Source organism: Ambystoma mexicanum, chromosome 12 (assembly GCF_040938575.1).
Source record: "Ambystoma mexicanum isolate Mex_15411 chromosome 12, UKY_AmexF1_1, whole genome shotgun sequence".
In the NCBI taxonomy this organism is placed as follows: domain Eukaryota; kingdom Metazoa; phylum Chordata; class Amphibia; order Caudata; family Ambystomatidae; genus Ambystoma; species Ambystoma mexicanum.
In genome coordinates, this window is record NC_090936.1 from 6,312,059 (window position 1) to 6,335,452 (window position 23,394).

Sequence of the window (23,394 nt, forward strand, 5' to 3'; positions counted from 1 at the left end):
TCCAAGGGTCCAAAATTATGCAGCTAGGCTCCTCTTTGCCCTCGGCCCCAGAGAGCACATCACACCTGTCCTCTGTGTGCTCCACTGGTTACCGATCGGCCAACGGCCACCTTCAAAGCCATGTGCATCACCCACAGGGCCCTGCACAAGACAGGCCCCAAATTCCTTCAACACAAACTTACCCGCTACCAACCCAATAGAAATCTGAGCTAAGGCTTTGCACTTCTCCTTGTGACTCCTCCTTCTCCGTCCAAACTCCCACACTCTGGAACTCAATTCCACTTATCATCTACTGATTAGCGGATCACCTTACCTTCTGGAAGGCCTCAGGACCTGACTCTTCCCACCTGCATTAGAACAAGGGAGATTCCAGGTAAATTAGTAGAGAGGGGGAACACACCTGATATAGCTATATAACTGCACGAAAATGGCTCCCTATCTCTAAAGATTTTATGGTATCAGTGAGCATGTGAGATTTACCACTGATCAATATTCGATTCCAAGAAGTTGGAACAACAATGAATATGGAGTATTCAACCACACAATGTTAGCCTCAAACGCTATATTGAAATGCATTATACCTTTATTACATAAAAAAACAAGTGAAAACAAGACACCTCTTAGGTGACTATAAAGTTCATATTCAATCAAATACAATTATTACAGTTCACAAATATACAATGCTAACATCAATTGCTTAGGAGGCACATGTTTTAGAATAAACGACCACAGTTGTTTTCCACAATCATGTGTAAACAGTTTTATACTCTGATCACCTGCAACCTGACAAACCCTGGCGTCACTTCGGGTTTACCCATGCGGCAAATAGGATGTGACAGCAGTGTTCCTCTTCAGGATCTCTCCAGCAGATGGTAGAGAATAAACCCCAGCAACCCCAGAACAAACATCTGCACCACATCTACAAAAACAAGGACCAGCTGGGGCCCAAGGGTACGTATCGAACACCATGCTGATGGATTCTAGCCACAGGCACGGCCACCCATCTGCACGCATCTGATTACATAAACCACTCGAAGACACAGCGCACAACACCTTTGCCATAAGAATGCAGCTAAATCCCATGACAAAAATTAATTCTAGCTGGACACATAATGAGTCTCCTGCACTCACACACACTCCCAACTAACCCACAGTACCCATCTACATGCCTGCTCAACATGGGTAGCTAACTGAGGCTTGGCCTTCCCCACCAAACTTTGTTTTGCCCAAATGCACACGTACATTTTAAACTTATCTGATGAATTTCCCATACCCTGGACTTTCGGTTCCCCGAGGGCATTCACTTACAGCGCTTTGAGGTCATACCAATGGGAAAAAGGTGCTAGACAAATGACATTATATTTACTATACACCTTAACGTATGCATTAAATCTGAAGAAGCAGGAGCAGGGGGTCAGAAGGAGACGGCAGGAGAGACCGGTAAATTGGCCTGCTGATACAGGTGCCCCTGAGACGATCCGAAGTAGACCGCTGTGTGGGAATGTATCTTTTGAATACCAAACTTTGAATTGAAGCAAACTGGGTGCAACTCCCCTATTAAGAGAGGTTGAATGGGAGAATATTGCAACCCGCATTACCAAAGCCAAAAGGAGGCACTAATAAAGCAAAGGGGATAGAACCTGCCTAAAGAGGAATATCTAACAAGGGGACATTGTGACTTGGATTGCCAAAGCCAAAGAAAGCTGAGGGTGACATCAAGGCAATTTGAATGTAGCAGTCACAAAACAAGTTACCCTATCGGCGGAAATTGTAAACTGCATTACCAGCAGGCAGGAAGTTCTGCAGAAAGAGAAAGGCCCTCCGTATAAAAAGGTTCAAGGGGGAGAGAAGTATAACCTGCATTGCCTATGGCAAACAGATTGTTGTGAGAAGTATGGTCCTTGTGTCCAGTATATTTATGGAAGAAGTAGTAAACCAATTGTGTTGCAAGTCAAAAGACTTACCCAAGAAGCAGTTATTGGTTCAACCTTCCCCATTGAGGAGTTAAGTGTGGAAAGTTTGGAACAAGCTTCACCACAGAGTACAAGTTGTAGCAGTAGTAGGGTTTTATCCTGGCAGGCAAGTACACCAGGAAAGGAACAATTAGTGCTTAGTCTTGGCAGGCGAGTGAACCAGGAGGAAGAGGAATTCAAGTATTGCAAATGTGGTAAAAGGTTGTGGTGGAAAGGAAGTGGTAATTCATCTACTGTGTTTGATGAACTGTTGTATAACTATCCTGACAAAAGTGTTGCTTAAGAAGGAGAGGTTTTGAGGAACTGTTGCATAACCAGCCTGACAAAAAGTGTTGCTTCAGTAAAAGGAACATTTACAAAGAGTGTGGCTTAATGTATGAAGAGAGAGCCTTTTTGGTTTGCCAAGCAGAAGGTTACGAAACCTTTAACAATTGTCTTACAAGCAAGAGACTCTTTTGGAACTGAGTTAATCACTGTGCCAAGTGAAAGACATATTGGAACTGTGCAGTCTACGTGAAGTGGAACCTGGCTAGTGAACAGCACTTTCCTGAAATTGAACTTTGGTTTGAACCATCCCGAATTGATCCAGGCGAAGGGGATCCAACCCTGGTCACAAGGATTCCTGTTTATAACTTTTCTGTTTGAATTTATGCTATTTTATGAAGTTTAAATGGCCAAATAATACCTATATGTTTTGTTGTATGTATTAGTGTGAGGGACAGATATTTCCATTTAGCCCTGGTTTGTTAGGTAGGGAAATCCTTGTTAGGATAGGGAAAGATGGGCATTCATCTCACCCCTTTATTATTGAATAAGATGGCAACATGTCTGTCCGTCTCTCATTGGACATTCAGAGACGGCTGACAAGCGCCTTAATTAGTTTGATAGGCAGAGAACACCCTATAGCAATAGGGAAAGTTAGGCCTCATTCTTATTCTTGAATAAACCAGTCTTTGCAATGTCCTCCTGATCCGCCACACCTCTGAGAAGGTATCAAGAAGCAAGACACAGACAACAGAGTCTAAGTTAAAAAATAAAACAATTTATTAACTTAAATGTCAGGATGGAAAAAGGCCTAGCGTGATCCATGCTAAGGTGGGATTTCCCTACCTAAATGAAACTAAGGAAAGTCTGATTCACGAGTTCAACTTAAAAATCTGTCTGTGTCCAAAACCTATACTTGCCGCCAAAACTAATCTATACAATTGGCCTCATTACACGGACGGCGGTAAGGGTTAACAGTCACCGTTAATAGTACTGGTGACCGTTAACCCTTACCGCCTTACTACGAGGTCACTTTGCGGGGTTGGAGACTTTAACGCCTGCTTTTTGCAGGCGTTAAAACCCAACCCGCAAAGGGACCAGGGAGCTAATTACGGTACCGCAATTTGCGGTGCCGTAATTAGCACCTTCCCCATTCCCATTATGCCCTGTGGGGCAAAAATGGGAATGGGGAAGGGGAAGGGGGAATTACCGCCCCACCAACCTTGGAATAGGGCGGTAATTCCCCTTTCCTCCAAGGCGGTGCCGGTATTTTACCGGCATGGACGCCGTCCGTGTAATGAGGCCCAATGTGTAGGAATGTCAGCAACCAGAAGAAACAGTGTTCAACATAAAGTTCTGAGCTTCTTCCAGCTCGCAGCTTACTTTCAGCTGCCTTCCCCAATCATAAAATAGTTCCAATAAAAGTCTCAAAATTACCTTTCTTAGGGTCAGGGTGATACAGTTTGAACCAATACTCGAGTTTCCCTTCCCCAAGTTCCAAGTAACACAGTTCCAACACAAGAGAACCTTGAGACTCCGTCCTCAAGTCAGTAAATGTTTCAAGTCTCGGGGTTCCCTTCCCCAACACTTAGTTTAATCATCACACAAATATCCTTGTCTTTGAAGGATAGGATTCATTGCCACACTTGCACCCTCTTTTTAAAAATGTTTTTTATGTGACTGTATTGTATTTAAGGTCAGGATTTCAGTTAATTTTGCTTTCAATGTATATTTCTGCTGTTTGTTGCTTTCACACAATTCGGTTTTCAATATGCCTCTCCTTGCTTCAATGTTAAATTTCCATTTAAATCAAGCTTTAGAATATCTTCGGTTTTGCTTATTCTTAAGTTCCATTCACTTCATAATTCAGCATACAGTGGTTTTAATTGAATGTAAAGTACTGTACACTTGTAATCCAGCATGCAATAGTTCTGTTTATTTCTTAAGTTTTCATTCAGTTCGGTATTCAGTAGACATGGGTTTTGCTCATGACTCACTTTCAATTCAACCCGCTGTTTAATATTAATTTGGTTTGCTTTAAATGAAATGCCCATCACTCGAAGACGTTCGAAAGCATGCTTCCTTAAACACGCAACCACTCCGATACAAGAGGGGGTCATTCTGACCCTGACGGTAAGGAGTTAACGGCACTGGTAAGGATGCTGATGCCGTTAACCCCCTACCGCCGCATTCCGAGGTCCCTTAGCGGGTCCCACCAGGGCCGGCTGGTTTTACCAGCTGCCCTTAGCGTGACCTGTTAAAGGACCAGGGAGCTAATAACGGGCCCATAATTTGCGGGCCCTTTATTAGCTCCTTCCCCATTCCCATTGAGCCCTAAGGGGGCTCGAATGGGAATGGGGAATGGTTTTCAGAATGGGGATTTACCGGGTCCACCAAGGTTGGAATGACCCGGTAAATCCCCATTCTGACTACCCGGACCCAGACCCGAGTTTGGAGGCAGCCATGGCGCTAATAGCACCATGGCTACCTCCAAACGTGGAATGACCTCCAAGGTATCCCTGGTAGTTGTGAGAAACCAGAAGGTATCTCCCCTGCTAGTCCCGGGGATCTGTCATCCAGGTTACCAGGACACAGCCTTCGCTTTATGGATCCAGTTCCTGGGAGTGGACCAGTGCTGGAGGATCACCTGGATGAGGGGTCTTTGGGGAGTGGGATACCGGATGGTGAGACGCAGTGAGACGCAGTATCCCCCTCCCTGTAACACCTTTTACCCATCCTACCAGGTAGGATACTTAGGAACTCGATCCCCTCCTGCCCTCTTTTCCCAACACAAACACTTTCTCACGGTCAGCTGACTGTAATAGAAAACAGACTAACACCTGAACCGTATACCTGACATGTCCCAACACAAGGGTCAGGCAGATTAAGGCAATTACTGATCATTACACACACCTGACTTCCATCACACTTCCCCACACGGATAAAAGGCGGAGCATGAAAGAACACTCTGAGCAAGGCAAAACACACGAGGAAGCTGCAGTTACGAGATGGCAGTTTAATACGAGGAGAAAGCCGGCAATACCAGAGAGGGTTGCAAGGAGGAAGGTGCCCTTGACCTTTTTGGAGAAAAACGCTACTTCCGCGAGCCCTCAAGAATAGGAAACATAAGACCTGGAATTAAAACTCAAGAAAGGTGCATTGTGTGTTAGAGGTACCCGGGGCTCTCTGTGGCGATAGCCAAGGTGGGGAGGAGCGATTGCTGCGGTGGTACTGTCCTTGGCTCCTACAACAAAGCAGCACCAGTAAAGTCAGCAAAGTCGGTGAGTCGGAGAGACTGATAGTAGACCGTTCTGTGTTAGAACCCAGGTTGCAAGCAGCAACATTGTATGAAGAAATCTGAAAAGAACAGTGTGTGAAGCGTATGTGACAAGTGACGCAAACTTAATTGAATACCCAAGGAGTGACTAAACTTTTGAAGCCAGGATAGATAGCATATACAGAGTGGTCCGGCACCACGTGGTTGCTCATTTGAAGGTATCCAACTGAGAGGTGGCAAATGTAAATTGTGAATTTTGAAGTCAAAGTGGTCCTGCAAAGGGTCAAGCTAAACCCTGCACACATTTGAAAGTCGATAGCTAATACGAACTGCAATTGGTCCGAGCTGAGGGAGACTAATTGTGTAAGAGGAAGGACCTGCGCCCGGCTGAGGGGTATCTGGGGTGAATCGTGAGTCAGCCGAGAAAAGATATTCCCTAAATATTGGAGAAGGGGATCTGAGCCTGGAAGAGGGGGATCCAAAGTAACGATTGTGATATAAAAAGGGATCTGAGCCTAGCTGAGGGGGATCCAGATTGAAGAGTGAATCACCTAACTTGAGTACTTGTAAGAGGAAAGGAATTTTTCATTTGTTTTGGTACATAAGGACCTCTGAATCAAAAGACTTTGATAACTTAAGAGACTTCTGCACAGAAGAACCTGATGCTGGTAATGGAACTGTGTCCTCGTGCCGAAGAAGCCCGAGAGTGTGCTATGTTCGAGAAAACCGCCTTGTCCAGTGCTGAAAACGTGGGGAAGGGAGGACATTGGCCTGAACATCCTGACATATCATTTTTGTGAACACTTCTTCCTTTTTCATGAACACTCCCCACACTATTTGTATTTAGAGGTACTGATTGGCAATAGTTTTTTTTAGTATAGGCCCTTTTTATTTTGACGAGACTCCACTAGGACTGCATTATTATTATTTGATGGTCGTAGCTTGCTCTCATCTGTAGGTGTAGGATTAGATAGGCATTTATCACACCCTTAAAAGATCAATAAACACCCTTGAACTGTGGTGTGTCTGTCTTACTATTGATGGCATGCCTTCCTTACATAGTTCAATAATCGACAATGGTTTAAACCTGAGACTTTCAAAAACAGCCTCTCCACATTGCTGCCTTCTCAACGTTCAGTACGCTCCACAGAGCTCCAGCTCCCACGTCACGCTTCCATAGACCGCCTCTTCCTACAGTCTCCAACGTCCCGGTGTACTGCTCAGAATAGACCGACCCATAGCACTCTTCCCCAGATGCTCGCCTCTCCTCAGTTAAGGTTCGATGCTGATTGCACCCGCCTCTCTGCTGCTCCTCATTTTATACACCTGCAAACCTCTAACAGGTTGCAGGTGTGCTTTCCCTGTTTGGCTTGCCTGACCATGATTAAGGGGACATGCATGACCTTTATAGCACCTAATAGGCATCCTCTTCGTCCCAGTGGTAAAATGGTAAAGTGTTCACTGTTCAGCTGCCTCTTCTTTGTCTCAGTACTGTCAAATGTCACATGAGGGGAAATAAGAGGAGCGGACCTAAAGTAACCCTGAAAGGTCGGGGAAAGGTTTGGGTGATCGTCAATAGGGAAAGAAGATACCATGTCTCGCCAGCGGACCCCTTACTCTTCCTCATTCTGCGTCTTAAAGATTTATCATTCTCCCTACGTTACTCTGACCAAAGGAAATGGGGTAACAATATTCCACAAAGACTTCTGGGACTATGGGTTCATTATGAAATGGAAAGGGGAAATACTGCATCTTGACTGAGGACATCTCATTCCCGCTCCCCAAGAATCCTCTACCCAGGTTATCCTCCCTCGCTTCTCCACCATCAGAATTGGCATCCAAGAGTGATGGCCTTTCCCTGGCCACCTGAGAAGAGGTGCCAAGGGGAATATATGTGAGGACGCCCTCAGGTTTCTCACACGTCTCAAAGCTACAACTACAGTATAGTATATTTGCGTTGACAAACCACCACATGCGGGATAGAGACATAACAGCATACATGCCGCAAGGGCTTTGTTATGTTACTGGGATTTATGGCGCACACCCGCTACTTCTGCATGGTCACCAGGCAAAGTAGAGTGCGGACAATGATTTTGTGACTGTATTATCACAACCAAATCAACATTGATGCAAACCTTCCAAATGGTAGGAGCATCTTGCCATATCTGGCACCAACACTTAAATAGCATAAACACATGGACAGACTTTGTCAATACCTGGCATTCGTGAGTACAAGGACATAGACTGCCTACACATGGCATATGATAGCATTTCCTGCCATAGGATGCCAACACCAATGAATCCCAAGGCATTATCTGTCAAACATGGCATTAGCTGGTCATATGATGGTACCAGCTGCCAAAATATGTCAGTGCCTGAGAAGATGCTACAGTGCCTGGTCATATTATGGCAACACCTGGAAAGGCAGAATACTTAGAAAACATGTTCATATAATCGAATGGTAAACTGCAAAGCCTTTAAAGTTCTTCTCATCTTCATTTATTTCAGTGGTTACCCTAAAGTGTTGCCACAGTTTTTGGTGAATGGCAAATATCTAGGGCCCTGCTTCCATCCTAAGAGACCTGCGATGATGCTATGCTATGCATATAGTTCAGCAGGTCAAGATAGCATTCATTATGAATGTATAGTGTACACATCCTATAAAACTTACCTCTATTCACAGGGAACTGGGAATGGAATTCTGGTAGGACCAGTGGTCCTTAGCACCTATAACTTTCTGGATTAGGCTCTGGGCAAATGAATATGCTACCTTATATCACTTTATCATTAGGTCTTTAATGGCCAGGGACAATTGGAGGAAAATCCTGTGCTTTCTGTCCCGCGGAAATAATCTGGCATTTTCACTCCCAGACAATTTGCTGACCAAAAGCCTAACGAGATCCTATAAAAAGCAGTTTGGAGAAGTGTTCAGAAGAAAAAGGGATCTCATGGAGTTCACAACCAATTCAGACAAAGGGCATGCAGTGATCACCCGGGTGGAGAAGATCCAGCCTTAGTTAATTTGGGGTTCAATTAGGAGAGATCGCTGGTTGCTCAACCACGCTAGATTTGATTGTTTTCAGCTGAGGGGAACCACAGCTAAATTGAGTGGGTACCCTGATGAGGTGGGTTGCCCAGCGTGTGGTGCTGCTAGAGAGGACATGGTTCATCTTTTACTCTTCTGCCCTGCTTATAATAGTATTAGACGGTCAACTCTACTGCGGTTCTTAGGTCAGCTCACCTCCACACCCACAGGCCAGCAGTTCTATTTCTTTTGACAGCAGATTCTGGCCTGACGGCTTGGGCATTATTATCATTTTTGAAGAGTCATGCATGAAAGAAAGGGGCTGCTCATCTAATTGTCCTAAAAAGATTGGCCACCTAATGAAAATCCGGAAGGATTATTGCCCCTAATGCATCAGGAGTATTTTGTGGTTCTATCTCACCCTTTTATCCTTTTATTAAAGATTACACTATGTTTAAAACCCATACATTTTTGAGTATGCACCCTACTGGATTGAATCTGTTTTGGCATTCATGAATTGTTTGTATTTTAAGTGGTTTTATTCACTTTTATAGAGAGTTGTGTTTTGACTTGTATTTTTATCTCTGGAAAATTGTATTTTACAAGTAAGCGTGAGCAGCCATTTTATCTCATCATGTATTGTGTCATTGCATTTTGTATGTGTTTGATGGATTATTTGATCTGAATAAACATATTGACTGACTGAAAATTGAAATCACGCGTCCTGAAAGGAAGTACCAGAAATCAACACATTCTGCAAAAAGTATAAGATCAAACAAAAAGGAGCATCACATTCTAAAATGAATAATCAAGTGCCATCTGTTGAAATCTTGCTTTCTAGAATAATTCCTAAGCAGTAATCAAAGTACAAGATCAGCGCAGAGATAAAGTGGACAGTATTTTAATTACTAAGAGAACATAATATTAGCCAGTTCTGACATGTTCCACGGATGGAAATCCATGTTTTGCATCAAAACATATATCTCGCAACGTTTGTGACATCACAATGCTATGAATTGTTACTATCACAGCAAACCAGCATGATGTGAGGGCAAGGAATTTTATAGGAAATTAGGATGTAACAGAGTGAATCCTATTTACTTAAGAAAACCTATCGGGGGGATATTTTTCACATTTAGTTTTCGATTCAAAGTAACCTTTTATTTGACGGAATTGAGCTGCCACATTGCTCCCAATTTACCAAAAGGCATTATTTATAAACCAGAGATATACATCATAATTGCTTTTAAGTAAACCAATGCTGGCCAGTTGACTATCCTTCGTTAATAATAATTTGGTTCTCGCATAGGGTGTCCGCTCATTTGGTCGAAAAAAAATCGAATGACCATTTGGTCGAAACCAAATGGTCGGAAAAAAAATGGTCGAATTTTTTTTAAATTTATTTATATATTTTTATCAGTTTTTTTTGGTTAAAAAAAATATATATATATAAAAATGTGGTTTGGGGGGGAACCCCCCCAAAAAAAAAATGTTAAAAAAAACAAAAAAATAAAAATTTCGACCATTTGGATTTCGACCATTTGGTGTCGACCAAATGGTCATTCGACCATTTGGTTGTCGACCAAATGACTGGTAACCCTTGCATAGCACTTCATGCCATGCTCCTCCAACTTCTAAGTGCTCTAATATCAGGAATTATGAGACCATTTATTAAGTGGTCCTCCATGCCATTCTACTCTGAACAGCTCCAATACCGGTAAAGTTGATGGCCTGTGTCAAGTTCATGCAAATGTGTGTTTCTTTTTTCCAGGGTGGCGTGAACAAGCTTTACCACGGAGTGCGTGACTATGATCAGAGCCTTCCGAGTGTCCACCTCATAATGGAGAAAGGTGACACGGTTTTCTTCCACCCGTTACTGATCCATGGTTCCGGAATTAACAGGACTATGCAGCCTCGCAAGGTGCCGCATTGTTTCAAGACATGATTTTTCCTATACATTGCTTTGCATATCCCATTGAAATGCCTAAGTGGTAGAGCCCTGCCTACCTTTCATGAGTTTGATTGATTGGTACCACACCCGTTGTTACTAGATCACCCACTTTCCTGATTAAATCACTTCTATTTTTTCTATGTTACACTGGCACTTCTTTAGCTGGTTGCTGCTCAGCGTGTGCAGGTAGGTGTTTTGCCTACATCTACATATGAAGTGACTGCGTTTCCAACATTAATATGAAGGGCCAACCAGTGCCAAAATACTTGGTGTTTGTGGCGAACAGAAGAAGGAATCAGACTCGAGGATATCACTTCAAGGGTGTTTATATAACTTAAAAGAGAAATGCCTATCTGTCCCTATTGTTAAGAGGGATTTTCCTTCCTATTAACTAAACGAAAGGTGCTCGTCTTTAGTCAAAACAAAAAAATAGTCCACAGTCCAAAACCTAATAACTATCTGCCCCTACCACTTTAAGACAAACAAATTATAAAAATAAGCTGGAGCACTATCTCCCCTGCTCAGGCTTCTTTAGATCAATGCAAAATAGGGGGGGGGGAGTCTGGGAAACTCTCTACCAGCACGAACACAACCCATTGACTTGTTCTTGGGTGGATGGCCCCTGGGAGAGTCTCAACCAAGTCTTTAGCTCACTGTTCTTTTCACAGAGAAGAAATATCCCCACATATCAGTCTTTGTCCTGCCCAGGGGCAGTCCTGCACCGAAATGCTGGACAATTCGCCTCTGAACAAGAGTACCACAGCAACCCCATACACGTGTTTCAGCCTAGTTGGGCATCATCAGTGAGGTGAAGCTGTGTCTCTCTAAGAGCAGTGAGCAAGGGGTCCACGTCTGGAGTCCCCTTGTAACTTAGGGTGAGATCCAAAGTTACTTGGTACGCAAAACAAGGGGGGGTCTGGGAAACTCTCTACCAGCACGAACACAGCCCATTGACTTGTTCTTGGGTGGATGGCCCCTGCGAGAGTCTCAACCAAGTCTTTAGCTCACTGTTGTTTTCACAGAGAAGAAATATCCCCACATATCAGTCTTTGTCCTGCCCAGGGGCAGTCCAGCACCAAAATGCTGGGCAATTCTCCTCTGAACAAGAGTACCACAGCAACCCCATATACGTGTTTCAGCCTAGTTGGGCATCATCAGTGAGGTGAAGCTGTGTCTCTCTAAGAGCAGTGAGCAAGGGTTCCACGTCTGGAGTCCCCTGGTAACTTAGGGTGAGACCCAAAGTTACTTGGTATGCAAAACAGGGGGGGGGTGGTCTGGGAAACTCTACCAGCACGAACACAGCCCATTGGCTTGTTCTTGGGTGTATGGCCCAGGGGAGAGTCTCAACCAAGTATTTAGCTCACTGTTCTTTTCACAGAGAAGAAATATCCCCACATATCAGTCTCTGTCCTGCCCTGGGGCAGTCCAGCACCGAAATGCTAGGCAATTCTCCTCTGAACAACAGTACCACAGCAACCCCATACACATGTTTCAGCCTAGTTGGGCATCATCAGTGAGGTGAAGCTATGTCTCTCTCAGAGCAGTGAGCAAGGGGTCCACGTCTGGAGTCCCCTTGTAACTTAGGGTGAGACCCAAAGTTACTGGTATGCAAAACAGGGGGAGGGGGGTCTGGGAAACTCTCTACCAGCAAGAACACAGCCCATTGCCTTGTTTTTGGGTGTATGGCCCCTGGGAGAGTCTCAACCAAATCTTTAGCTCACTGTTCCTTTCGCAGAGAAGAAATATCCCCACATATCTGTCTTTGTCCTGCCCTGGGGCAGTCCAGCACCGAAATGCTACGCAATTCTCCTCTGAACAAGAGTGCCACAGCAACCCCATACACAAGTTTCCCAGACCCCCCTTGTTTTGCATACCAAGTAACTTTGGGTCTCACCCTAAGTTACAAGGGGACTCCAGACGTGGACCCCTTGCTCACTGCTCTTACAGAGACACAGCGTCACCTCACTGATGATGCCCAACTAGGCTGAAACACGTGTATGGGGTTGCTGTGGTACTCTTGTTCAGAGGAGAATTGCCTAGCATTTCGGTGCTGGACTGCCCCAGGGCAGGACAAAGACTGATATGTGGGGATATTTCTTCTCTGTGAAATGAACAGTGAGCTAAAGGCTTGGTTGAGACTCTCCCAGGGGCCATACACCCAAGAACAAGTCAATGGGCTGTGTTTGTGCTGGTAGAGAGTTTCCCAGATCCCCCCCCCTGTTCTTTAGATCAATGTTACTCGTGTCTCTGAGGGTTTCGCTCAGAGTCTATTTCACAGTTTTAATGTTCTTTCTTGACAGTTGTGAGACAGGCATGGTATCAAGAGAGACAAAGTTTCAAAACCTTTATTTACCAAGGTTCTTGGGTTGGTGTAATGCCCAACTGGCCCTAACTCTAAAGGGATGGTTGCCTTAACTGATGTTTCTAAAGGCCGTCGACATCTGATAGTCCAAAATAAAAGTCTGTCTGTGTCTAAACCTATGCTTGCCCTCACTCTTTACAAAAATAAAATGTGATAGGTTTTATTTTAAAAGAAAGAAAACCATGGTTCAACAAAAAAATAGGAAACCAAGTTGTAGAGAAAGTGGTCTGTAGTGGAGTGTTTGAAGCACAGTATGTTTTCTACCTTTACTGTTTGAAGGCGGAGTGTTGACTCCTTCTTATTATCAGTCCAAGCGTGGAAGTGGTAGAGAACGTGGTCTGCAGTTGAGTGTTTGAAGCACAGTATGTTTTCTACCTCTAATTTTTGAAGGCGGAGTGATGTAGCGTCAACCTGTGCAGACTCCTTATTAGCAGTCCGAGTGCGGAGCGTGGAAGTGGTAGAGAAAGCGATATGCAGTGGTCCTCTGGGGCTGCAGCCACTCGACGTGGAAGATTCAAGTGGCAGAAGTCTCGTAATGAGTGTCATCAGCAAACTCTTTGAGCCTCCTGGAACTTTCAATTGATTTCTGAATTGTGACACTGCTCAGGGTTTTTCCAGCACAGCGCATGCGGTTTGTGTGGCCAGTGCACTGTACTGGGTGATTTGGATTTGGATTTATTGTTTTTATATAGCGCTTTACTTTAAAGCGCTATATCATTGACCAATACAGCCTTCGTATTGTTAAAGTCACAACTCTAATGAGTTAGCAGAAAGTTTATGCCTGACCTAAGGAGTGGGACAATGCCTAATTCCCCTATGGTTAACACCCACTATATATCTAATGCTGAAATGCTGCTAGCTGTGAACATGCCTCTACCCCCTTCACTAGATCCAATTAGTTCTGTGCCAGCCTCTCCTGTGGTGGATATTGGAAAGACAGTGGCTAAGGAGTGTAAAAGAGTCAGACTTAAAATATGCTAAACATATGTTTGATACTACCCCATGTATTACGGAAAAAAAACTAAAGGCAATGGGCCTCATTACATGGATGGCGGTAACCATGGCGCTATTAGCGCCATGGTTGCCGCCGGTATTTTACCGAGTCCGCCATGGTGAATGGCGGAATTACCACCCTATTCCAAGGTGTGTGGGGGCGGTAATTCCCCATTCACCATGGCACTTCCCCATTCCCATTTTTGCCCCCATAGGGCTCAATGGGAATGGGGAAGGCAGTAATTACGGTACCGCAAAATGCAGTACAGTAATTACCTCCAAGGTCCCTTTGCGGGTCCCGTCCTTAATGGCTGGTAAAACCAGCCATTAAGGTAGGGTCCCACAAAGGTACCTCATAGTAAGGCGGTACGGGTTTACCGGCACTGGTACCCTTACCGGTACCGGTAAACCCTTACCGCCATCCGTGTAATGAGGCCCAATGACTTCCTACTTTCCAAACAAGGTGAGGGTGAACTACTCTGAGAAAGCGGTCTTGGAGAACACCCCTTTGCCAGGACCATCTGGGGTCAGTACATGTCACACGGCTTATAATGATGTACCTGAAGTAAGAGTGAAGGAAGGGGCAAATACTCATAAATCGAACGGCCACTTTCCCTCTGACGATAGTATGGATGACACCCCTCTGATCATTGAAAGAAGGTATGCTCCCGACTTCGACTCATCACATTTCTCGATATCCTCATCCTCAGAGTGTCCTCCTTCGAGGCAGCGTTCCTCATTTCTTCCTGCAGTGACCACTAATGTAAAGTTTTCCGATTTACCAACGCTATCAGACATAAATCAGACCCTCTGCATCCTGGTCTCTTTATATGAGAAAATACAGACGTAAGTGAAATCGAATTCCATTCTACTAGACTCACTACTTTTCAAATTTGAGAATGTAAAACTATATATGGCTAGACAAGAAAATATGTACACTGTCTGTAAAGGCTCAGGAAAAGGCGATTTATTTTCGTAAACTCCAGGGGTTCAGCTTCTGTTTCAAGGGAAGCCCAGCAAACTAGTATAATTGATCCGGCTCCAAATAAGATTGCTTCTCAGAAAGATATAATATCGCCTGGTCTAGGTAGCGTGCGAATTCCTGCAATGACTCGAATGACTGAGCCGATTCTGTTGAATGACACCATAATCAACATTGATCCGTCGACGGAGGCAAATGGTCCTTGGAATGTGCCTGATTCGTCTCAAACTCTCACTATCCCAGCATTGACTAAGAGAGCATCTCCTAAGGGTGCTCCTTTGAAGAAAACAAAAAAACAATCAGTGTTTAAGAGGAAAAATCAATCTGCAAAACACTTGTTTACACAATCACCTGTAAAAGCAGCACTCTCTATGACCTCTATGGCAGATGTAAGACCCACCGTTCTGGTTGGTCCTAATGTTACCTGTGATATGCAGCTTCCAACTGGAGACTGCCATGTCCAATGTGATATCAGCTGATGTTGTTCTCTGTGGTCTCCCCTTGGTGGGCCAGGCTCTTCATGAGGGGGTGCGAGAAGTGGTGACTGGGAGGGGCATATCCAAAGCAGGAGTGGTTTGCTCTTCTGATGCTCCTGCAAGGGTGTTCCACACATTAGATATGGTTAATCAGGAACTGAGGAAAACTGTCACAGTTTGCTCTGGGATCGCGTGTCCCCTGTAAGCTACCCAAGGCGGGCCTTTCTCTCTCTGTTATGAGGGGACGTCTAGCCGAGATGTTGTTAGGCTGGAGCACAGAGGCACTGAGCTGAGGGATCTCTCTCAAGGGGGGTTAAGGGGCACTGTCCGCCCCTATGAATGCTGCTGGTAGTTTCAGCGGGCATCACAGTGCTAGGGGGGAGGGAACAGGAGGGGAGATCAATGGAACAAGCCCCATTGGGTCCTGTGCAGTTCCCTACCAAGAGAGATGAAACTCATCCAGGAGCCTCTTACCTGCCTCCAAGAGAAGCTTATACTTGTATTTATAAAATGTTATATAGTGCGTTATGCCAAAGCGCTTTACATGAAACAACAGGAATACATAAGAAGCAATATAATACAAGTCATGAGTCAAGTTACCAAGAACAATATGCAGAACAATTTGCCAGGATCATGGAAAAACATGAGTAGGATTGAACATTTAAGGGAAATTGTAGAGGACTGTCAGGAGGGAGGTTGAAGTAGATGGGATTATAAGGAGGTGGCGAAAGATGGATATGAGGTGATGGAGCGGATAAGGAGAGGGAGAGAATTCCAGTGGAGTGGGGCGAGGAGCTGGAAGGAGCAGAAGCGGGAAGGGGCGCATGGTGCAGGTGGGAGAGTGAGTAGGAAGTGGTCAGCAGAACGCAGTGGGCGAGAGGGGGAGTAGAATGAGAGGAGGGAGGAGAGATAGGGAGGGGAGAGATCATGAAGAGATTTGAAGACGAGACAGAGGAAGTTGAATTTGAGTTCAGAGTGAAAGGAGAGTCAGCCAAGTGAAGAGAGTGTTGAGGAGATGGAGTCATGAGGAGAGAGGAAACCGAGAGAACGGATGGCAGAGTGGTAGAGGGATGTAAGGGGGGCTAGATGTGTGTATATGGCACACAGAGACCGTGATTGCCCCAACGCAATATTGTTTGAAAGTGAACTACATAGCTCTGTAGTTCTTAGACGGACGACAATATGGTATACCGTTCTTTCAGCATTGACTATTTTTCCAATGTTTTAAAAAAAATGAAAATATAGGGGGACATATAAAGGGTTGTGGGGTCGATAATAATTAAAAAAACAATAAGGGAAGGTGGATTTGGAGGGAGAACTCCCCAAAAATTAAAAATACATGCTTCGATGGGTTTTATCAGTGAAAATATTTTCATTAAGAAAACATCAAAAAAATAGCTGTCAATGAAAGAACATAGAACACTCAATATTGCGTCTTCTCTCTTAGATCCCAAGTCTTGCTGGTATCTCCTCTGGGACATATTCTCTCTTAGATCCCAAGTCTTGCTGGTATCTCCTCTGGTATATATTCTCTCTTAGATCCCAAGTCTTGCTGGTATCTCCTCTGGGATATATTCTCTCTTAGATCCCAAGTCTTGCTGGTATCTCCTCTGGGATATATTCTCTCTTAGATCCCAAGTCTTGCTGGTATCTCCTCTGGGATATATTCTCTCTTAGATCCCAAGTCTTGCTGGTATCTCCTCTGGGATATATTCTCTCTTAGATCCCAAGTCTTGCTGGTATCTCCTCTGGGATATATTCTCTCTTAGATCCCAAGTCTTGCTGGTATCTCCTCTGGGACATATTCTCTCTTAGATCCCAAGTCTTGCTGGTATCTCCTCTGGGATATATTCTCTCTTAGATCCCAAGTCTTGCTGGTATCTCCTCTGGGACATATTCTCTCTTAGATCCCAAGTCTTGCTGGTATCTCCTCTGGAATATATTCTCTCTTAGATCCCAAGTCTTGCTGGTATCTCCTCTGGGACATACAGAGGGTGGTCTTCCCAGATATACTCAGAACAGATCGTTCCTTGGTGTACTTTACATCAGGATTGGTCTTTAATGCTGTAATGAAAGAGAGAGATAATCTAAGGGTGTTTGGTTATGATCTTTCCCGAATGCAAGGATCCTTAATGATGGGTAATAGTGTAAAGGGACAAAACAAAGGCCGCCCCATGCAGGATGAGATTCAGGGCCTAATTCACAGAAGCATTTTATAATGGCAAAACCCCAATGGAAAACACTCTGTGAATTAGGCGCTGAATGTTTTAGAGAAAAAATGAAGCAATCTGAGGCAACCCAAGAATGGTCTTGGCTGCTGAATGCAACGCGTCTTTAACACTGGCCCTAACAAATGTAAAAATATGACCACTAATTGTGAACCTTCAATTGTTTTGTGGAATTCAAGGGGTCATGTACATCTTTTCGCTAACCCTGCTTTAGGTCGGTTGTTTCAGTCTTTTACAATTGTCACACTTCAGGAGACATGGTTGTTTGTTCCTCCGGTCTTCAATGGATTATTTATAGCTGCACAATCTGCAAAGCAACATTTGGTGGGACGCCCTTCTAGCGGCCTATTAACGACGATTAAATCATGTAAAACACTTAAGATCGTGGCTTGTGAAGATTCTTGCTCAGGTATTCTGGCCACCCATATTAGATCTGTGGATAAACCACCTGTTAATTCTTAAGATATACTGGCATGATAGAATACGAGAAGTAAGGGAGTCCCTGGATTGGATTGTGAGTTATGTGAATAACTGGTTGGATTTGTTCCCCCGGGTCACCTCCTGCTGGCCCGGGGACCTAAATTCTGATTGTGTCTCTCCTGATGCTCGGGCTATCGTCTTCTTTACTGACTGTTGTGCCGGTAAACTTAGGAATGGTCCTGTATGGAGGAGGGGTTCGATCGGTCTGGAAATGTCTCCACCACATGATATTTCGGGCTCAGAGGTTGCCACAATTCCGACCTCGTCTAATGGAATTTATCAATCAATCATTGATTACATCTTCGTGGACAATATGCTTTTGTTTAAATGTTTGGATTTTAATATACTTCCAAATGCAAATAGTGACCATTTCATGTTGGTGGCCCAATGTGAAGTGACAGTGATAAATTATGGGGAAACAGTGAATGAATTTACTGATTTATCTGAGAATGTCGCGGGCAATAGAATAAAGTGAATGATAAGAATGTGCTCCGAGTAAATGAATGCTTACAGCAGTGCTTAGATAATATGTCCAATGACTGAATGCTTGATACATTCTCTCTGAATAACTTTGGGGATTTTGTCGACTCCCTCCTTTTGCTTAATAATAGTGGCTGAAGCCGACAGGTAAACGGAAGGCTGCTCATCCACATACCAATAACAATGGGGTAATAATGCGACGTAGGGAGATAAGGCGTTCAGTGAGGGTAGCATTAAATAGGGTTGATTTATCATCTGAAGGGAGGGCTACAATGGTGAAAAATCTACGACAGTCCTACAGAAACTGGCTTCTACAAACTCGAGTGATTAGACTGCAGCAGGATGCAGAGGGCATATTAAAGGCCATGAGGGACACACTCCCTACAGAATTTTGGTCCATTATGAGTAGTATGGATGCCCCTCTTCTAAACGATTAATTAATGCAGTCTGTGAATCTGCATGAATGGAGCATTTTGATTTCTTATACGCCCGGATAGAGGGGTCAAGGCTGACGAAATAACTTAGCTGAGATCTTATGTCTTACACTCCAGCTTTGGTGATCGACTATGAGGAAGGCTATAGTACAATAATGAAGATTTCTTCTTTTCAAGCGGTTGGCCCAAATGGTCTCTCAAATGTTTGTTTAAGGGAGGTCCTACTGCCTGGGACAAGGCTTTACTCCATTTGTTTCGGCGCATCATTACCTCAAAATTGTTTCCTCTCTCTTGGTCTACGGCTTACATCATCCCAATCTTTAAAAAAGGGGTAAATCCAATTCTCTGAACTACAGACCCATAGGTATTCTCGATGCGGACAGCAAGGTCTTTGCTTTGATGTTGTTGTCCCATCTTGAGTGGTGGGCTATGGATTCCTCTATTTTGGAGTATTGGCTGACAGGATTCCGTAGGAACATGGGGACCTCTTTAAATGGATGCTTACTGAAGTGTGTTCAGAACTTTGTATGCAGTAGGCAACATGGGTCTATCTATGTCGCTTCAGTGGACCTGTCGTCAGCCTATGACGTCGTAGACCGGAATCTCCTTTGGGCGAAACTATACTCATGGGGAAATCCGTTAGGTCTCTTAAGATTGATCAGGGGGGCTCCATGCGGCAACTGATATCGGTGCCCATCTTCATCATAATGGATTATTCTCACGCCCTATATGTACCTATCCGGGTGTCAGGCAAGGGTGCATCCTGGCAGCGTGCCTTTTCAATCTCTGTATGGTCGTCATTGGCAACTATCTGGAACCTGCCTCATATATTTCTCCTACATTTTCTAAGTTAAGAACATGCTGGCTATTATACACCGAAGACCTTCTTTTATTTATTGTACTCCCATAGGTCTGCAGCACTTATTGGATACCTTTATGTTCTCTGCGGACAAACACTATTTAAAGATGAACCCAACTAAAACGAAGGTTTTTCAGTGTATGAAGGGAATTAGAGATTCCAAATTCACTTGGCATATTGGTAATGAGCCTGTGGAGAAAATTAGCTTGATGATCTACCTAGGTTTCTTGGTGACTTCTTAACCCAACATAGGGAGATATCACTCTTGGCTTCTTGATAGAGCATTAGCAATGGCCAACCAGTTACAAACCAGGTACAAAGGGTTGATTCCAAATTCGGTAAATTCAAACCTGCACTCCGATACTATTTGGGTAAAATTGTCCCCAAGATAATATATGGAAGAACAAGTTACTTACCAACTGGTAACGTTCTTTCGACTGGATGTTCCTCCAACGTATTCCACATCTTTGACATGTAAGGTTCAGAGCTGTACACTTCGGAAACTTTTTCGGCAGAGGGCGTCCTGCGTTGGTGACGTGGGGTCGATGTCCCTCGAAGGCCCCCATCGAGGGCGACGTCGCCAGGTGTTATAAATAGAACGCACGGCGCCTGTAGCCTCAGTTTCCGTTTTTTCCCCCAGAACATGTGGCACCAATCCAATGCCTGCTTGACTGCACATAGCCTTGTGGAAACGTAAGCTGCAATCGCATAGGAAATTCTCCAGAGGGGCAGACTGGGAGGGTAATGTGGAATACGTTGGAGGAACATAAAGTCAAAAAAACATTACCAGTTGGTAAGTAACTTGTTCTTCGAATGGATTGTGTCCTCCAACGTATTCCACATCTTTGACAGACTCCCAAAGCAGTACCAGTAAATGGAGGAGGGAAAAGAATTTAGAGTACCCAATAAAGAACCGCCTTACAAAAGGCCATATCCTGACCTTGGAGTATCCAGGGAGTAATGTTTAACAAAGGTGTGGATCGAAGCCATGTGGCTGCATCACAAATATTCCTAATAGGAACTCCCTGTTGGAGGGCGGTGGAAGTAGCCATGCGCCTAGTGGAATGAGCTTGCAACCCTTCAGGAGGGTCCTTAGCCGCTAATCGGTAACACTCAGTAATGGTGAGGATAATCCACCTGGACAAGGTCTGTTTCGTAACAACCTGGCCCAATCAGTGTCCAGCATATCCCACAGAGTTGATTGTCCACTCTCACCCTGGATATCCTAGAAATATAAAAGCTAAGAGCTCTCCTAGGATCCAACCTATGGAGTCGCTCCTCTTCCTTGCCAGGATGAGGAGGAGGATAGAAAGAAGGAAGAACCACCTTCTGACTCAATTGAAATTCAGATACTACGTTAGGCAGAAAGGAAGCACGTACCACAAGTACAACCCTGTCCTTGTGGAACACAGTAAATAGCGGCCTAGAGGAAAGTGCCTGCAATTCACTCACTCTGCGAGTGGAAGTAACCACCACCAACAACACTGTCTTGAAGGACATTAATCTCAAAATGACAAGAGTCCAAAGGTTCAAACGGAGCACCCATGAGAAATTTCAAAACCAAATTCAAATCCCAAACTGGCACCTGGAAAGGGGACGGCGAGAACACATTAGTCCGTCCTTTAAGAAATTGAGAAATCAAAGGAATCTTAAAGTAAGAACATTCTTCAGACGAGCGCTTAAATAAAGACAGCGCCGCCAGTTAACCCTTAATGGTACCTACTTAAAGGCCCCTGTGGGCTAAAGAAAGTAAGAAAGACAAAACCATAGGAATGGAATACTGAAAAGGATCAACATTTTGTCCTCTGCACCAGTTGCAGAACTTACACCAATGGTACAGGAACTTTGTTGCTGGCCGCCTGGCCGAAAGCAACACCTCCAACACGTCATCCGGGAGGTCCCAATCCTTATACCTCAACTTTTCAGATACCAAGCGTGAAGGTTGAGAGTCTTGACCTCTGGATGGAGAACCTGACCCCCCTTGCCGAGAGCAGATCCTCTCGTTAGGGAAGACGGCATGGAGGACAGATGGACATTTCTAGAAGCTCCGGGTACCACGTTCTCCTGGCCCAATCCGGATCAATGAGGATCATGTGGGAACCGAACGTCTGTAAACCCCGCAACACTTGAGGAATGACTGGGACTAGAGGAAACGCGTACAGCAGCGGGAATGACCAATCCACTACGAACACGTCTCCTAAGGCTCCTCTCGGAGGAAATTCCCTTGAGCAGAATCTCTCGCACTTCCGTTTGGCACTGGTGGTGAAGAGATCCACTTGTGGGGTTGCCCAAGGGGCGAAGATCTCCAGAAGGACTTCCTGAGCCAACTCCTACTCGTGAGAGACCGTGCTCTGCCTGCTCAGAGCATCCGCCGCCGCATTTTCATTTCCGGCCTGATGAACTGCCGAGATCGAAATTCCCTGCTGGATGGCCCAGAACCAGAGCTGCATTGCCCCTCTGCACAATGCGAGTGACCCTACCCCCCTTTTATGTTGAGGTAATACATGGCCATTGTGTTGTCCGTCATGATCAGGACACTCTTCCCCCGCACAGACGGCAGAAAAGCCTTCAGGGCCAGCCTGATGGCCCGCAGCTCTAACAGACTGATGTGGAGTTTGGACTTTGACAGAGACCAACGACCGCTGGCGGTCAAGTCGTTGGCATGAGCGCCCCATCCTGTGAGGAAAGCATCCGTCACTACAGTCACCTCCGGCCAAGGTTGCCAAAACAGCTCCCCTCTCATCAGGTTCCCTTCGTTGGCCCACCACAGAAGATCCTGGGAGACCGAGAGTGGAATCTGAACGGGATCCGACATCTTGCTTGAGAACTGTGACCACTGCATCTTGAGGACCCATTGCAGGGATCTCAGCCTCAGCCTGGCCTCTGGCACCAGAAAAATGCAGGATGCCATGAGGCCGAGCAACCTTAAGAATTCGAAAGCCGGGAGAATCTGGGCACGTTGAAACTTGTCCACCATCTGCACAATGTGATGAGCCCTCACCTTGGGAGGCAAGCACTTCCCCAAGGACGTGTTCAACATATCCCGAAGTACTGGAGCTGTTGGGAAGGTGTCAGATGCAACTTCATGAAATTGAGGGAGAAGCCCAGCCTGTGGAGGGAGCAGCAGGTGAGACTGAGGTGAGCCAATGCTTGCTCGGGAGAGCGCGCGCGGATCAGCCAGTCGTCCAGGAAGGGGAAGACGTGAACCCCCCCTTGCCTGAGAGACGCTGCCACCACCACCATGAGCTTGGTGAAGACCGTCGGGGCAGAGGTCAATCCAAAGGGCAGGACCCGGAACTGAAAGTGCGAATCGCCACCCGCAAACCTCAGGTACTTCCTGTGCTTTGGATGAATCGGCACATGAAAGTAAACAATCTGTAGGTCCAGAGACACCAACCAATCCTGAAGTTGAAGGGCCTTGAGGACTTGAGAAAGAGTGACCATCTTGAACTTGTCCTTCCTGAGAAGTTTGTTCAACCAACGCAAGTCCAGGATGGGTCACAATCCTCCACCTTTCTTTAGGATCAAAAATTAAGGGGCATACCAACCCTTGTTCCTCTCCGCTACAGGCACCAGTTCTATAGCACCTTTCTCTAGCAGGGTCAAGATT

At 45.0% G+C, this 23,394-nt stretch overlaps 1 protein-coding gene across 1 annotated transcript in view; it reads left to right on the top strand.

Moving 5' to 3' along the window:
• LOC138513155 (uncharacterized) overlaps positions 1-23,394 on the top strand; it is a 552,911-nt gene that overhangs the window by 336,234 nt on the left and 193,283 nt on the right. The window contains exon 3 of the mRNA XM_069627780.1: positions 10,311-10,460. Coding sequence (XP_069483881.1) covers positions 10,311-10,460 — 150 coding nt within the window. The remainder of the gene's footprint in view (positions 1-10,310; positions 10,461-23,394) is intronic.